This window comes from Dipodomys ordii, unplaced genomic scaffold, assembly GCF_000151885.1.
Source record: "Dipodomys ordii isolate 6190 unplaced genomic scaffold, Dord_2.0 Scaffold160, whole genome shotgun sequence".
Taxonomy (NCBI): Eukaryota; Metazoa; Chordata; class Mammalia; order Rodentia; family Heteromyidae; genus Dipodomys; species Dipodomys ordii.
Window position 1 is genome coordinate 481,276 of NW_012267376.1, and position 17,440 is coordinate 498,715.

Genomic DNA, 17,440 nt, shown 5'->3' on the forward strand with positions numbered 1-17,440 from the left:
CAGCTCTTCAGCTCAAGGCTAGCACTCTACCACTTGAGCCACAGCGCCACTTCTGGCTTTTTTCTTTTTGCTTATGTGGTGCTGAGGAATCGAACCCAGAGCCTCAGGCATGCAAGGCAAGCACTCTACCACTGAGCCACTTTCCCAGCCCCCCACTTCCAGGTTTCTGATGGTTAAATGGAAGTAAGAATCTCACATACTTGCCTGCCTGGGCTAGCTTTGAACTGTAATCCTTAGATCTCAGCCTCTTGTATGGCTAGGATTACAGGCATAAACGACCAGTTCCTGGCTTCAGTGGTTCTTTTTACTTATTTTTTTGAGGTGCCAGGATTTGAACTCAAGGCCTCAAACTTGCTAGGCAGGCATTATACCATTTGAGCCAATGTCCCTACCCTTTTTGCTTTGTTTTTAACAGTGCTTTGCATTTTTGCCCAGGACCAGCCACAGACTCTGATCCTCCTATCTATGTTTCCCACATAGCTGGGATTAAAAATGTACTACAACGTATCCAGCTTGTTTTGTTAGTGACCAATGCTACTGACCTAAACTTGAAGAAAATGCTCATTTACCATTTCAAAAGTCCCTGGGCACAAGTATTATAGTAAGCCTATTCTGCCTGTCCTCTATAAATACAACAACAAATCCTGGATTGTCTAGAGTATATCTAGACTCACTGAATATTTTTAAGTCCACTGTTCAAAAATCAGTGCTTAGAAAATAAGATTTCTTTCAAAAAAGGACTGTTCATTGGCAGTACACCTGGTCACCCAAGAGCTCTGACAGAGACATGCAATGAGATGAGTGTTGTTTTATGTCTACTAACACAGTACCGACTCTGCAGCCTGAGGTCAAAGAGGAACTTCAACTTTCAATATGCACTACCTCAATATATTTCCTAAGCCTCTACCTATCAGTTATTCTTCTGATAGATATGGAAAAGTAAACAGATTCTGGGAAATATTCACCATTGTAAACGCCATTAAGACCAGGCATGGAGCCTGCAGATATGACCAAATTACATTGCAATCTCTCTTTTTTTGTTTGCCTGTTCTGGGGCTTGAACTCTGGGTCTGGGCACTGTCCCTCAGCTTTTCAGATCAAGGCTAGTACTCTACAACTTGAGCCACAGTGCCACTTCCAGCTTTTTCTGCTTATGTGGTGCTGAGGAATCGAACCCAGGGCCTCATGCATGTAAGACAAGCACTCTACCACTGAGCCACCTTCCCAGCCCATAAATTAACAACTCTCTATTCACTAAAGCATAGCATTTATGGGAGCTTTTTTTTTTGTCAGTGGTGGGGCTTGAACTCTGGGCTTGGGTGTTGTTCTTGCGCTCTTCAGCTCAAGGGGAGCACTCTACCACTTGAGCTACAGCACCACTTCCTGCAATCTCTTGATAAAACCTTAAACAGATAAGGACTATAAGGCAGTTTATTAGTGTGAAGAGTTAAATAAATGCCAAGATAAACAACTACTGTTTTACCATGGCACCAGTAGCTCACCTATGTAATCCTATCTAGTCAAGGAGGCTGAGGCTTTAGAGGATCACAATTCAAAACCAGCTAGGGCAGAAAAATCTGAGAAACTACATTTATAATTAACCAGTAAAATGCCACACCAAAGGCAAGGCTCAAGAGTAGAGCACCAGCTATGAGCAAGAAAGCTGAGTAAGAATGTCAGGCCCTTAGTTCAAGCTCAGTATTAGCACAAATGCACGCACACACACAGAACTGTTTTCAAATCACACGAAATAAAAAATTCTGGATATACTCAACTACCAGTTGTCAAAGGAGGAGAGAGGGGGCTGCAGAGGAGGAATTCCTACCTGGGAAGTGCTGGTGGTTCCTGGAGGGCTTCAGCAGCACCAGTGACGGCTGCCCCTGGAGCTTCAGCCCCCTCCAAGCTACGGGCCACCTCCTGTTTGGGGCCCTGTGGAACTGGAGGCTCCACTTTCTCCTTGTCCTGAAGCCCACCCAATTCTGTGGCAGAGTCAATCTCTATTTCCTGAACGGGGGCTGGGACTGGTTCCTTGTCACCTGCAGCAATCACTACAGCTTTGGCTTCCTCTTCCTTTCTTCTGATCTTCTCTTCAAGTTCTTTCCTCCGCTTCTCATCATCCTGACGAGCCATGTGATCAAAGGTTTTAAAGACCTAAAATCAAACACCAACCCAGCATTCAGCTCATCTACTCAGTACTGGACTATATATTCTGCAGATGTGTAGCAAAATCTGGTAGGACAGAATTTAAAAACAAAAACTTTAGCCAGGCACCTGCAATCCTAGCTACTTAGGAGGCTGAGATTTGAGGATTGTGGTTAAAAGCCAACCTGGGCAGGAAAGTCCATGACACTCTTTTCTCCAATTAACCACCAAAAACCCGAAAGTAGCACTGTGGCTCAAGTGTTAGAGCCCTTGATTTGAGCTGCAGAGCTCAGGGACAGCACTGAGGAGAGCTCAAGCCCCACGACCAACCCCCTCCCTCCAAAAAAAAAAAAATTCCCCTTGGAAAAATGTGTTAGAACTTCACCAAAAGTTAGTTACAGAAATGAACTTTGAGAATTTTCCAAAATCACACACATGCCTAAGCTAACAGTGTTTACAACCTAAAGGATGCAATCATGATTTTTGCCAGCCCCAATCTGTTCACAATGCAAAAATTACACTGTCTTCATACTATGAGTTTGTGAAGGTGTCAATCACTCAGACTCAAAAAAATGAAAGAAAATCTAGTTGAACTGCATGCAACCCATAAAATGTACCCAGGCTTTGGGGCTGGGAAGGTGGCTCAGTGGTAGAGCGCTTGCCTTGCATGCCTGAGGCCCTGGGTTCAATTCCTCAGCACCACATAAGCTAAAAGAAAAAAGCCAGAAGTGGCACTGTGGCTCAAGTGGTAGAGTGCTAGCCTTGCGCTGGAGAGCTAAGGGACAGCGCCCAGGCCCAGAGTTCAGGCCCCACAACCAGACCCCCCCACACAAAAAAAGAAAATTGTACCCAGGCTTCCGGAGAGTATGGGCATTCCATTCCACAAACATCCACTAGATGCCGACAGTGTGCAAAACACACACACACACACACACAAGTGAGTGACAGGTAACGCCTTCTAACATCTTTAACTCTGGTGCACCTTTAACTCTGGTGCACGAGTCCTCAACCTCTTTTGGTATACAATCTCACATGTGATGGGACTGAGACCTGTCTACCAAAAAAGTGCAGGCAAGGGGCTGAGGGTGAAGCTCATGAAAAAGGTCCTAACTTCAAAGCTCAGTACTGCAGAGGGAAAGAAAAAATATAGGACTGGGGACTTGGCTCAAGTGGTAGAGTATTTGTGTTTGACTAGCAAGCACAAGGCAAAGAAAAGAAGAGAAAAGAAAAGACAAAACAAGATCCCATGCAATAGCTAGAGGGAGGAAAGGATGAAGGACCAACCTGGGTATTGGGTAGGAGTCAGACATGCAACAGGCATGCAATAACAGCATCTGTGAACTGCCAGACGACAGGTATGAACATACGAACTGTACCACATGTAACTACAAATACACATAAACCCTCCCAAAAGTCCTGTAAGTTCCCAAATGAAGAAAATAAGGCTCAAAAGAGTTAAGTAACTTGCCTATGGTCCTGTCAGTGAAAGATAATTTTTTTTAAAATATGCCAGACACACCAAACAGTTGAGAGGCAATGCAGGCAGAAGAAAAATTTTAAATTCCAAAAATGTTAAAAACTGACAAGAACCCAGATCCATTTCTACTCTGTAGATGACTTGAAGCTCTGACTCCCTTTCTCTCCAATACCCATGCTGACAACAGTTCCTCAAAGCCACTCCACCTCCCAGCACCCTAGATCTTCATCTTAACTACAAAAGCAAATCAACGGACTCCTTCCCACACCCTAAGACTTCCAAGCCAGGACTTCCTGGTCCCCAAGAACTGATGATCTTTGCTACTCAGCATGCTCAGCTTCCTCTGACCTGCCCCTCCATACCTCACAGAAGGAATCTCATGTCACCATGGGCCTCCCAGCTGCCATGAGTTCTCAGTACTCATTCTACAGTCCCAGAATCCTAGATTGGAAAGGACACCAATGACCACCAATCTACCTGCTCAGCTGACAAGACAGGAACAACACAGCTTTCTTTCCTGAGTCTCATATTGAAGGCTTGTACTAAATGGCACTTCTAAAACTGTACTCTAGAATAAGCACAGGTATCAACTGTTAAGAATGCATGCTAGGGCTGGGAAGTTGGCTCAGTGGTAGAGCGCTTGCCTTGCATGCATGAGGCCCTGGGTTCAATTCCTCAGCACCATTTAAGTAAAAACAAAAAAGCCAGAAGTGGCGCTGTGGCTCAAGGGGTAGAGTGCTAGCCTTGAGCTGAAGAGCTGAGGGACAGCACCCCAGCCCAGAGTTCAGGCCCCACAACTGGACCAAATAAAAAAAAAAAGAATGCATGCTAATCTTTACTATTTTTTTCTAAAGACATATTATTATGAAATGGAATACAATTTTCACATACATCACTCTTGATGAGGGTCCTTCAAAGTGAACAGTGTAGCCCTTAGAACGTGGACAGAAAATGTGAGACACCTTATATTACACCAAATGTCCAATCCCCCGAAATATCAGAGAAAAGCTTTCAAGTTTCAGAAAGCAGCAGCCCAACTCTATGTTCATAGATCCTGAGCATCCTCTGCATGGGATTGGGATCCTCAGGAAAGAACCCAACACCAGCTGGGCACCGGTGGCTCACGCCTGTAATACTAACTACTCAGGAGGCTGAGATCTGAGGATCACAGTTCAAAGCCAGCCCAGGCAGGAAAGTCTGTGAAACTCTTATCTCCAATAAACACTCAGAAAACCGGAAGTGGTGCTGTAGTTCAAGTGGCAGAGCGCTTGCCTTGAGCTGAAGAGCTGAGGGCCAGCGCTCAGGCCCAGAGGTCAAGCCCCACAACCAACAAATAAAAAGAAAAAGAACCAGCACCACTGAATTGGGGGCAAAACCTAAAAAGCAGATGAACGGAAGTAAGTGCTCAGAATATGACATACTACATCCAGGGATAGCTTATCCCACAACCAAATTATGGCCAATACTGAAATCACCTTGTAAGCCTCCTGCCAAATATCCTTCTGTGAATAAAAAAACAGGTTCCTGCCAGGTATCAGTGGCTGTAATCCTAGCTACTCAGGAGGCTGAGATCTGAGGATCGAAGTTGGAAGTTAAGTCTAAGCAGGAAAACCTGTGAACTAATTTCCAATTAACTACCAAAAATGCCAGAAGTGGAGCTGTGGCTCAAGTGGGAGAGCACTAACCTTGAGCCAAAGAAGCTCAGAGACAGTGCCCAGACTGAATTCAAGCCCCAGGACCAGCACATGCACATGCACATGCATTCATGCACATGCACATGCATTCATGCACACGCACGTGCACACACACACACACACACACACGCGCGCGCGCGCACACACACACACACAAACCAAAGCAAGTTCCTAGGACTCACTATGATCTACCCAACAAAAACATTCAAGAATGTTTGAGGGGTTGGGAATGTGCCTTAGTGGTAGAGTGCTTGCCTAGAGTGCATTAAGTCCCGGGTTCCATTCCTCAATACCTCAAAAAGCCAGAAGTGGCACTGTGGCTCAAGTGGCAGAGTGCTAGCCTTGAGCAAAAGAAGCTCAAAGACAGTGCCCAGGCCCTGAGTTCAAGCCCCAGAACAGGCAAAAAAAAAAAAAAAAAGGTTGAGAAACACTTTTTTTTCTTTCTTTTTGACATCCCTCTCAAGCATCTGCTGGATACATCCCAAGTATCTGTGACGCATGCTGCTCTGTGGTGGGTCCCCAGATGGCTTCTACTTTTGGCTCTTCTCTGTCTCAGATCTCTTCCTCCTTCTTCTACAAAATTCAGACCCTATTCCAATAGCCTGTGGGCAGGGATATCTATCCACAATCTCAAATTCAATGCAATTTGTTGATACCTAAACTTAAACTCAGATAACAGTTCAACTACTGCATTTTCCACTTACAAGGGTTTGAAAGCTTGGATCATCTTTAATTCACTTCCCTTCCACTGTCCCTGTTCCCCCTCCATTTCACTACAACACTACCAGTCCTTAGTCTCAGGTATGTCTTGACCTTTCAGAGGTGTTTCACAAGTGTTTACAAGATAAACAAATGCTTTACCTCTGTTGGTTCATCTGTGAAACAAAGACCAATGACCAATGTCTCGTTGTGCTGGATAATACCCCAAAATGAAGCAGGGTACGGTGGCTCACGCCTGTAATCCTAGCTATTCAGGAGGCTGAGATCTGAGGATCGCAGTTCAAAGCCAGCCTGGGCAGAAAAGACCGTGAGACTCCTATCTCCAATAAACCACTAGAAAACCGGAAGTGGTGCTGTGGCTCAAGTGGTAGAGCTCTTGCCTTGAGCTGAAGAGGTGAGGGACAGCACCCAGGCCCAGAGTTCAAGCCCCGCGACCAACAACAACAACAAAAAAAATTTAATACCCCAAAATGTAAAATAACCTGCTACTGGCTCATACCAGCTCTCAGTAAATGTTTTTTCTTTCACACCTTTCTATAAGCTACAATCATCTATACCAAAGTGTTTTCAACTAACTACTAAGAAGCAATTAACACAGCAGAAAGATTAATAAGTAGAGAAAGAGAGTTCTGTGTTCCTGTATTCCTATCACATCATTTCACTTTTCAGCCTTACCTAGTGTACAGAGATATTGTGAAGATTATGGGACAAAATTCACTAAACTGCCATAATGGCCAGCGAAAAGCCACCTTGGACAGTTCTCTTTGGACACTCAAATATCATTGGATCACTGATAAGTATGAGAAATACTCTTCAGTTATGAAACAATCCTAATGAATACCATGTTCTCCCCTCATCTGACCACCATTACTAGCATAGACCTAGGACACTCAAAGCTCTGATTTCTTCTTTTAGATACTGAAGAATAACACCTAATCATGCTACAAGCCGGAAGACTTCAGAATGTAAAACACTGAAGTTCCTTATAAGTGCAAAAAGACTATGGAAGGTATCAACAGATTCCTTCAGTCTCGATCTCCTGTTGAGTATTTTTCCACTTCTCCTAAAAAACCTTCTCAATCTATCATTTCTATTACTTCTAGCCAACTGTATTACATAAGTGGCCTTGCAGCGTTCCCTGTTGCCTTTTGTTTTATTTTCTTAGAGTAAATGTAATGAATAGAGAATATTAAACACCCACATCACCAGTGCCTGTGGCAGCTGGGAGTGTATGATATATTCAGTAAATGCTTGCTTATTACATTCAAAAGTGCCTAGTTAAAGTAGTTTGTGGTGGTTCATGCCTGAAACACTAGAATTGTAGGAGGTGGAGATTGGGAGTATTGAGGTTCCATGCCAGGCCAGGCAAAAAGTTAGTAGACTCCAGCTCAACCAAAATAGCTGGGCATGGTGATGTACCTGTCATCCCACCTACAGGGGACATAACAGTCCTAAAATAGGACTTCAGATCCAGGCTAGTTGGGCAAAACCCCAAGACCCTATTTGAAAATAACGAAGCAAAAAGGCTGGGTAGTCAGGCGCCAGTGGCTCATGCCTGTAATCCTAGCTACTCAGGAGGCTGAGATCTGAGGATCGAGGTTCAAATCCAGCCCAGGCAGGAAAGTCCATGAGACTCTTATCCCCAATAAACTACTCAGAAAACTGGAAGTGGCACTGTGGCTCAAGTGGTAGAGTGCTCACCTTGAGCTGAAGAGCGCAAGGACAGTATCCAGGCCCAGAGTTCAAGCCCTACAACTGACAAAAAAAAAAGGGGGGGCTGGGTGCACGAGTAAATGACTTGAAAGCACATGGCCTGAGCTTTAACCTCAGTACTACCAAAAAAAAAAAAGTGCTGGCCTAATTTCATTCAGTATTAACAGAGTTCCAAAGAGAGAATTTTAATTCAACCAGAAATGCACAGACTTAAGTCCAGACATAAATTTAATAATCATTACAAGCACTATAACTCATACTTGTTAACTCAGCTATGTGGAAGGTAGAGACTAGAAAGATTGAGGTTCCAAGCCAAACCAGGAAAAAGTTATCAAGGCTTCCTCTCAACAAAAAAAGGTGGGCAGGTGGCACACCTGTCATTCCAATGATGGAGAGAAAAACAAAAGGATCGCAATCCAGGTCTGACAGGCATAAAGACACAAATAGAGACTGGTAGAGTAGCTCAAATGGTAGAGCACCTTCCTAGCAAGTACAGGGCCCTGAGTTCAACCTCCAGAACAAAAACAAAAACAATAATTATCATCCTGGTCAACACTACAATGACTGTCTTGGGGAGGGTGGGGCGTGGAGCCTGGGAGTTGTTGCTTAGCTTTTCCACGCAAGGTTAGCCCTCTATCACTTGAAACACAACTCCACTTTCCAATAAGAGTCTCACTGACTTTTCTATCTGACCTAACTTTGAACAGTGATCCTTAGATCTCAGCCTTCTGAATAGTTTCCAGGTTGAGTTACTGGCTTTTTTCTCCCAAAGAAGTCACGTCTCTGTAAGTGGCCACACCCACCCATCAACACACCCAAGGTCCTCCCGTTTGTCTCCAGAGAGTGATAGTTTTGAATCATGCAAGTTTCTGCTATGATGAGTGTCCTTCCCTTGCACCTACTGCTCGGTTATCACACAACCCAGAAGCCCCTGCCCTGCCTGGTATGCCTGTGGGGCGATGCGAAGAATCTTGAATATCAAGCTGTGTCTGACACCTAAGAACAGCCCAGCAAAGCTGTTCCAAAGGCAAAGAAGCTTGACATCTGATCCGCTCAAGTTACCCAGGGCGATCGGCGCAGAATCCACGCCACGACCGGAGGAGAGATGCCAAGTGTAGAGTGGAGGGCTAGCAGAGCTGTCACGCCAGGCCAGGGGAGGGGGGCGTGTCGGGAGCCGGCGGACGGGCCGGCGAAGGGACCGTCCGGACCCTAACGGCCCGCACGGGGCACGGACTCACCTGCAGCACTAGGGCCTGCGCGGCCCCGGGCGGGAAGCCCATGCGGTCCGACGGATGGCGCAGCAAGCGGTAGAAGTCGGTCTTGCGGTAGAGAAAGCCGAAAAGCACGCGCAGGAAATCTTGAACGTTGCCCACGTGCTGCAGGATGCCCAGCAAGGCCTGGTCGTAGAGTTCGGCAGCCCCGGGCTCCATGTCTCCACTGTCAGGGACGCTCACCCCGCGGGCGCGGCCTCGCACTGGCTAAGTGGCCACTTCCGGTATGCGCGCTTAACTGCTCCCCCCCCCCAGTAGGGGAGGCTGCGGAACTTCCGGCCCGTGCGTGTTCTGTCCCCCGCGGCTCCGGACTGCTCTCCCCTGGCTCTAGGTCCCCGCTAAACGTTCCCAGCGGCGGCACCTCGGTAAAACAGCCCAACGTGGGGCGCAGTGTAGCTCCTATGCCCTAGAGGGGCCAGGGGAGGTGCGCTGAGGGGTTCCGGCGGCCATGACTGAAGCGGGCGGAAGACTTGTGGCGTGGGAACATCACGTGACCTCGCGCGCACCGCGTAGCCGCCGGGGGCTGGGCCGGCTGTCCGGGCGCCCGCGTCTCCCCTGGGCTGGGTTCCGCGGCGCTCTCCTGACCTCGGCGCTGCGGCCTGCCGGCCGGGAAGGAAAAGGACACGTTCGCGGTTCGTATGTGGATTCTTGAGTGGAGCCCACTCAGAAGACATCCAAGGTGACTTGAGTAAAGGCAAGAACGCAGCTGAGCCCGGTGCCAGCGGCGCATGCCTGCAATCCAGACCGACACCTGAGAATCGCTGTTCGAAGCCAGCCTCGGCAGATACTCATCTGTAATTAATCGCCATGAGAGGAATGGGACTGTGGCTCCAATGGCAGAGCCCTAGCCTTGAGCAAAAACCCTGGGACCGCATCCACACCCTGGGTTCAAGTCCCAGCACGAACACACACACACACACACACACACACACACACACACACGGAAGAAAGGAAGGTAAAGTCAAAAAAAAGTAACGTAGCCGGGCGCTGGTGGCTCATGCCTGTCATCCTAGCTACTCAGGAGGCTGAGATCTGAGGATCGCAGTTCAAAGCCAGCCTGGGCAGGAAAGTCTGTGAAACTCTTATCTCCAATAAACCACTAGAAAACTAGACGTGGCGCTGTAGCTCAAATGGTAGAGCTCTTGCCTTGAGCTGAAGAGCTGAGGGACAGAACCCAGGCCCAGAGTTCAAGGCCCACGACCGACCAAAAAAGAAAGAAAGAAACGTAGACTATCCACATTCAAGTGGGAAAAGCGTGGTGCCGAATAATGTATTGTGACCACGTTGTGAAATACTGTATTATAAAAATATGATTAAGGTGCTGGGAATGTGGCTCATGCTAGTATGCATGAAGCTCTGGGTTTGGTTCCTCAGTACCATATAATCAGAAAAAGCCGGAAGTGGCACTGTGGCTCAAGTGGTAGAGTGCTAGACTTGAGCTGAAGAGCTGAGGGACAGCACCAAGGCTCAGAGTTCAAGGAGGAGAAGAAGAAAGAAAAGGGAAGAAGAAGAAGGCAACTTCTCAGTGGTGTTTCTAGAGCTATGCTAGTAGCAAGAACTTGCCAGCTCAGAATACAATAGCAATATTTCTTGTACATGAATTTTTCTTGGTATCTTCCAAAGGGTATGTGTTCAGATTATATGAAAATAAAATTGATTGCAAAAAAATATCTACAAATATCCTCAAAATGTCTTTGAACTGACTTTACCACCTCTGGTAATATTTTTTCAAGATTATACTTTAACAAACATTTCTGCACAAAGCATATATATTTTTTTTTTTTGTCGGTTGTGTGGCTTGAACTCAGGACCTGGGCACTGTCCTCAACTCTTCAGTTCAAGGCTAGTGCCACTTCTGGCTTTTTCTGCTTATGTGGTGCTGAAGAATTGAACCCAGGGCCTCATGCATGCAAGGCAAGCACTCTACCATTGAGCCACCTTTCCAGCCCCTCCTCCACCATTTTCATTTACAAAATTGTGCAATATTCTTGCTTTCACTAATTTCTCATATCCACTTTCACCATGTTTAATTTTTCCAAAACTAAAATCCTGTGCTATTGGTTCTCTTCCTCTTTAAACAACCCCAAAGTTCTTCAGTATCTCAAATCAGTTTCTGTGTAAGTAAGTAATCAGTCTCCTTGGAGACTGCTAAGTGGATAGGAGAAGTAATGCCATAGTGCTTCTGTAGAATTTGTTGTTTGTTGTGATTCCTGTGTTGTAACTAGCACAGGCACTGCTGATTACTCCCAGTCACTCTCCGCCGACCCCACAGCTACCACTGTTGCTTCCCTGGGCATAATGTACTGAGACCAAAGAGGGAGCCTGCCTCAGCCCTGAGTCCAACCCTACACTCACTCCCGCTTCTTCAAGTATTTCTCCTTCCTCTCCTCCCAATCAATAGTTATAGGCATTTTTTTATTTTTTGTTAGTCATGGGGCGTGAACTCTGGTCCTGCATGCTGTCCCTCAGCTCTTCAGTTTAAGGTGAGCTCTCTACCACTTGATCCACAGTGCCACTTCTGGTTTTCTAGTGGTTAATTGGAGATCATGGACTTTCCTGCCCAGGTTGCCTTTGAACTGTGATCCTCAGATCTTAGCCCCCTGAGTAGTAGGATTACAAACGTGAGCCACCGGCATCCAGCTTTTTTTTTTTTTTTTGGTTGGTCATGGGGCTTGAACTCTGGAATTGGGTGCTGTCCCTGTGCTCTTCAGCTCAAGGTGAGCACTCTACCAGTTGAGCCACAGCGCCACTTCCGGGCACAAGTTTTATAGACATTTTAAGAAAATTAGAGTATGATTGTTAGATTGGCCAGCTACCCATGGCTCATGCCTGTAATACTCAGGAGGCTGAGATCTGAGAATCATAGTTTCCTGCCCAGTCAGGCTTCAAACTGCAATCCTCAAATCTCAGTCTCCTGAGTAGCTAAGATTATAGGCAGGAGCCACCAGCACCAGGTTAAATGCATGATTTTACACCATCATGAGTGAGTCATGTGAACGTTTGCTTTGTTCACTATGCTATACAACTCTTCCATGTTTTTACTTGTTATAAATTTTCCAAAAAAAATTACCCCTGACCTCTTCTGAGAAATATATAATAATTGGGAAGCTGTGAACTTCACCGAGGAGCATGCTTTTTAAATTTATTTTTGTGTGAGGAAAATATATATTTCCCTCCAGAATAATCAAAGCCAGAATGTTTAGGTATTTACATCTCCCCCACCTAGCAAGTGCAATTGCTAAGGTAAGAACACGCCATCCCTCCGCATCACTGTGTCACAGAACACCTGTAACATGATAAAGGTAAAGACTAAATAACACATGACAGGAAACTTCAAAGTATTTAAACCTTTTAGGCTGGTCTATAAAGGAAAATCTTAACTTCAGGATGACAAAACAAATGCTTCAGGGCCAATCCAAGTGTATCTTCTGCAAGACAGCCAGAGAGATAAATAACTGTACTTCAAGGCAAAAAGCCCAGGGCCCATACCAGGGGACATCATCTCACCATACTTCCTAGGGTGTCATTCCTTTTTATCTCCTGGGTTAGTCACAGTGATAGAAAATCACTCATGTGGGCTGGGAAGGTGGCTCAGTGGTAGAGCGCTTGCCTTGCATGCCTGAGGCCCTGGGTTAGATTCCTTAGCACCACATAAGCAAAAACAAAAAAGCCGGAAGTGGCGCTGTGGCTCAAGTGGTAGAGAGCTAGCCTTGAGCTGAAGAGCTGAGGGACAGCTCCCAGGCCCAGAGTACAGGCCCCACGACCGGACCCAAACAACAAGAATGCCAGGATCTACTGGGCACTGGTGGCTTGCACCTGCAATTCTACCTACTCATGAGGCAGAGATCTGAGGATTGTGGTTAGAAGCCGGCCTAGGCAGAAAAATCCATGAGACTCTTATCTGCAATTAAAAAAAAAAAGAAAGAAAGAAAAGAAAATCACTCATGTCCTCTCAAATAATGAAATTAGTCAGGTTTAATCCTTCCTTTTCCCCCTAGGTAAAAGCATTCTTACTCTGTAAAGTGTTCTATGTTCTTTAAGCTTTGTTCAAAAACTATAAGCATATTAAAATTATTATGAATTGTCGGAGGTCCACAAAACATAATGTGAGGTAGTCAACAGTGTGACTTGCACTTTGCCCTGCTGCAACCTTCCTAGCTAGTGGCATGCTTAGGTAGCCCTGCAGATACCTGCAAAGCCACAACAAAATTCCATGGTTCTCATGGTCTCACAGCCACATGTGAAAAAGCAAGCTAGGCTGTCCTCTCCAAAAGAAGCTCAGCTATCTTCCACAGTAGAATTTCTTGGCAGGGCAGAACTTTTCTGGGAACATGGTTCCCCACAAGGAGCAAAGTGGTATCTGGAGATTAATATTGAAAACTGTGTTTGGCCTGGGTATACTCAGGAATCTGCTGTAGCTCCTCATCTTCAAGTCGCCCCTGTAGGCTTGGGATCAGAGGTTTGAACTCCTAGGCCAAACAGGCCAACTCAAACTTATGTAGCTTTTTCTGGAAAAGCAAACTATGGACACTAGCAATGTTGTCTCTGTTTTTGAAATGACTGAAATGAGCTGTACAGTTTAAAGCTTTCATGAAGACCTCTGAGAGTTCCTGCTCATCTTCTGCAATCTCTTGCTGTTGCTTGCTTTCTTTTTTGCCAGTCCTGGGGCTTGAACTCAGAGTCTGGGCACTGTCCCTGAGCTTCTTTTGCTCAAGACTTGAGCCACAGCTGCAGCTTTTTCTGTTTATGTGGTACTGAGAAGTCGAACCCAGGGCTTCATGCATGCTAGGCAAGCTCTCTACCACTAAGCCACATTCCCAGCCCCTCTTTCTGTTGCTTTTTATGCTCCAGAAGTATATTAACTAATTCAGAAGTGTCTCAGCTGTTTCAAACTCTTTGGAGAATATGAGATGTATGGCATCCTTTTCTACATTACCCTCACGAGGATCATTGCCACCGGCCACCATCTCTCCACTGAGAGCCACCATAGAAACCTCAGGAAGAGGCTGGGTTTTTTAATTCTAATTTAGTTCCAATTAATCCCTATGTAATCTTAGCTTCTCTGGAGGTGAAATTGGGCTTGAGATCAGCAAGAACTCACATCTTAACAAGTAAGTCTGTGTGTGTGTGTGTGTGTGTGTGTGTGTGTGTGTGTGTGTGTGTACCTCTAGTCCCAGTAATTCTGGAGAATATAGATAAAAGGATGGTGGTCTGAGGCCAGATCCAAACAAAAACACAAAACCCTACCCTAAAAAAAGGAAGGAAGAAGGAAGGAAGGAAGGACAGGAGGGATGGAGAAAGGAAGGGAGGGAATGAAGCACTGGAAGGAGGGAAAGAGAAAAAGAAAAGAAAGAAAGGAAGGAAGGAAGGAAGAAACCATAACAAATCAAAAAGGAAAGCTAGGGACACGGCTCTAATGGCACACTACCTCCTAACAAGCATGAGTCCCTGAGTTCAAATCCTAGTGTTGCCAAAAACTAAAATTTAATTTAGATTTTTAAATCTGATTATCAAGAAAGAAAAACTAGAAGAGAGGAAGTGAGGGAAGGGGTGATATTGTCCAAAAAGAAAAGTCCTCTTAGCTGGGCACCGATGGCTCAAGCCTGTAATCCTAACTACTCAGGAGGCTGAGATCTGAGGATCACAGTTCAAAACCATCCCAGGGAGGAAAAACCGTGAAACTCTTTTTTTTTTTAATTGTGAAAATACCATATAGAGGGGTTACAATTACATGAGCACATTTCTTATCAAGCATTGTTGCCTCCTCCTCTGTTTCCCCTTCCTTCCCATCTCCCCCTCTGCCCCCTTCCCCCCCCCCAAACTCTTATCTTCAATAAACTATCAGAAGACTGGAAGTGGTGCTGTTGCTCAAGTGGTAGAGTGCTATCCTTGAGCTGAAGAGCTGAGGAACAGCACTCAGGCTCCCAGTTCAAGCCCCACAACCGACAGAAAGAAAGAAAGAGAGAGAGAGAGAAAAGTCCTCTTTAGGGACTGGGAAGGTGGCTCGGTGGTAGAGTGTTTGCCTTACATGCATGAGGCCCTGGGTTTGATTCCTCAGCACCACATATGCAGAAAAAGCCGGAAGTGGTGCTCTGGCTCAAGTGGTAGAGCACTAGCCTTGAGCTGAAGAGCTCAGGGACAGTACCCAAGCCCAGAGTTCAGGCACCATGATGGACAAAAGAAAAGAAAAGGCCTCTTTACCTGACATGTAACTGTAACTATAACCCCTTCATAAATGCCTTTGTAATAATAATTTTTTAAATTAAACTTGCTTATCAAGTTTGGAATCTGTAGCTGAAGCCTCTAATCCTAGCTACTCAAGAGGCTGAGAGCTGAGGATTGTAGTTTAAAGCCAGCCCAGTGAGGAAAGCCCATGTGACTTATTTCCAATTAACCACCAAAAATTAGGAATGGCTCAAAAAGCATGAGCAGAAAAAGCTAAGAGACAGTGCACCAGCATACACTCAAAAAAAAACAAAACAAAACAAAAACCTGGCACTAATGGCTCATTTCTGTAAGCCTAGCTACTCAAGAAGCTGAGGTCTGGGGATCACAGTTCTAAGCCAGCTTATGCAGGAAGATCCATAAGGTTTTTTTTTTTTTTTTTGTCGGTCGTGGGGCTTGAACTCTGGGCCTGGGTGCTGTCCTTCAGCTCTTCAGCTCAAGGCGAGCGCTCTACCACTGGAGCTACAGCGCCACTTCCGGTTTTCTGGTGGTTTATTGGAGATAGGAGTCTCACGGTCTCTCCTGCCCGGGCTGGCTTTGAACTGTGATCCTCAGATCTCAGCCTCCTGAGTAGCTAGGATTACAGGCGTGAGCCACCAGCGCCCGGCTATCCATAAGGTTTTTATCCCCAACTAACCACCAAAAAGCCAGAAGTAGAGCTGTAGCTCAAGTGGTAAACACCCTTCCAATCTTGAGCAAAAAGCTAAAGGATACAGTGTCCAGACCCGGAGTTCAAGCTCCTTCTTTGGCATACACACATAAAAACCCTACATGTTAATTCCAAAGATGCTAGCTCCTTTCCATGCATTGGCTCATCCTCACATCACCTTCCTGTTCAAGAAGCCATGGGAGCTCTTCGTCCAAGACAGGGATAGACACAAAGGGAAGTCAGAGGCTCAAGGGAGATCTAGAGTGTTCCCTGATAATTTCATCTACTATACTTGACAAAGGACCTTCCACAGAGCTGGTAGTTTGTGTGATAGGCTCCTCTCCTTTGAGTGCACCCTGGTTTCTCCAAGTGTTCCCCCCACAATGGGCTATTCTCATGAAACCTTCTACCCTGCTGACTCCAGGTTCTGTGCCCTCTCTGAAGAGCCATTAGTCCTACTCAGCACAGGCACTTATAAAACAAAGGCTTATCCATGGCCTGGCCATTTTCTTGAAAAGAAGGAGAAATAGAGCTAAACACAACCTTATATCCCCATATGTCACTCCCCCCATATTTGTATTATTGGTGTCATTTGCAAAGTTATCTTAAACCCAGAGACATCCAGAACAGGATGTGTGAGATAAAACACCATTTATTTGCAGCAAGTATTTATTAATCATTTCTATACAAGACCTCTTCCTCCCCCTCTGCAGCTGATGGCTCTGGAGAATTCTTGGCAGAGGATTAGGTTGGGTCAGTTTGAAGCCAACAGGTAAGTATTCCAGACCTAGAACTGGAGAATCGTCTGGCCAAGCTCCCAGCCACCAGACAGACATAAGCCTCCCTAATGGTAACATTTATAGTTGCTGGCACTGGAAGCCAAACCAAATAGCACTTTCTGGGTGGGGTCAAGCCATAGCCAAATCCTCTCAGGACCCTTCCCTCACCAGAAAGAATTGTAGGTGGCAAATGTACAAGGACACCTTTAGCTTTCCCTAGTCTCCTGTGGCGTCACTGCTTAGAATTGGGTCCCTCTGTCTCTTATCAGGGAAACTATCATGGAATTGAGACTTTTTGATATGAGAAGTAAGGGGAGGGCTGGGAAGTTGGCTCAGTGGTAGAGTGCTTGCCTTACATGCCTGAGGCCCTGGGTTCGATTCCTCAGCACCATATAAGAAAAAAGAAAAAAGCCGGAAGTGGCACTGTGGCTCAAGTGGTAGAGCGCTAGCCTTGAGCTGAAGAGCTGAGGGACAGCTCCCAGGCCCAGAGTTCAGGCCCCACAACCGGACCCAAAAAAAAAAAATGTAAGGGGAGGGGAAAGCTGAGTGGGAAGTGGCACTCCTGAGAGAATCTGTACCTGGGACCCACATCAAGTATATCTCTGGAAGCAAAAGGAGGAAGTAACCTCAGACCAGCCAAGATCTAAGGGACCTGGACACAAGAGAAGACCTGCACTGTGAGTAGACAGGCCACTGCTGATGCTGCTGGACACCTCATGGCCAGAGTGACAGACACAACCCTGGAGCAGTTCCCTAGGCAAAGAAGAGAG

At 46.0% G+C, this 17,440-nt stretch overlaps 1 protein-coding gene and 1 pseudogene across 1 annotated transcript in view; both read right to left on the minus strand.

Annotated features, from left to right (window-relative positions):
* Nudcd3 (NudC domain containing 3) overlaps positions 1-9,456 on the minus strand; it is a 110,321-nt gene extending 100,865 nt beyond the window's left edge. Inside the window, exons 1-2 of the mRNA XM_013032986.1 lie at positions 8,985-9,456; positions 1,826-2,151 (exon numbers count right to left, since the gene is read on the minus strand). Of these exons, the coding sequence (XP_012888440.1) occupies positions 1,826-2,151; positions 8,985-9,176 (518 nt within the window). The 5' untranslated portion in view covers positions 9,177-9,456. The remainder of the gene's footprint in view (positions 1-1,825; positions 2,152-8,984) is intronic.
* A 3,928-nt stretch (positions 9,457-13,384) lies between these two features.
* On the minus strand, positions 13,385-13,984 carry LOC105998288 (annotated as a pseudogene).
* Positions 13,985-17,440: the final 3,456 nt, after the last annotated feature.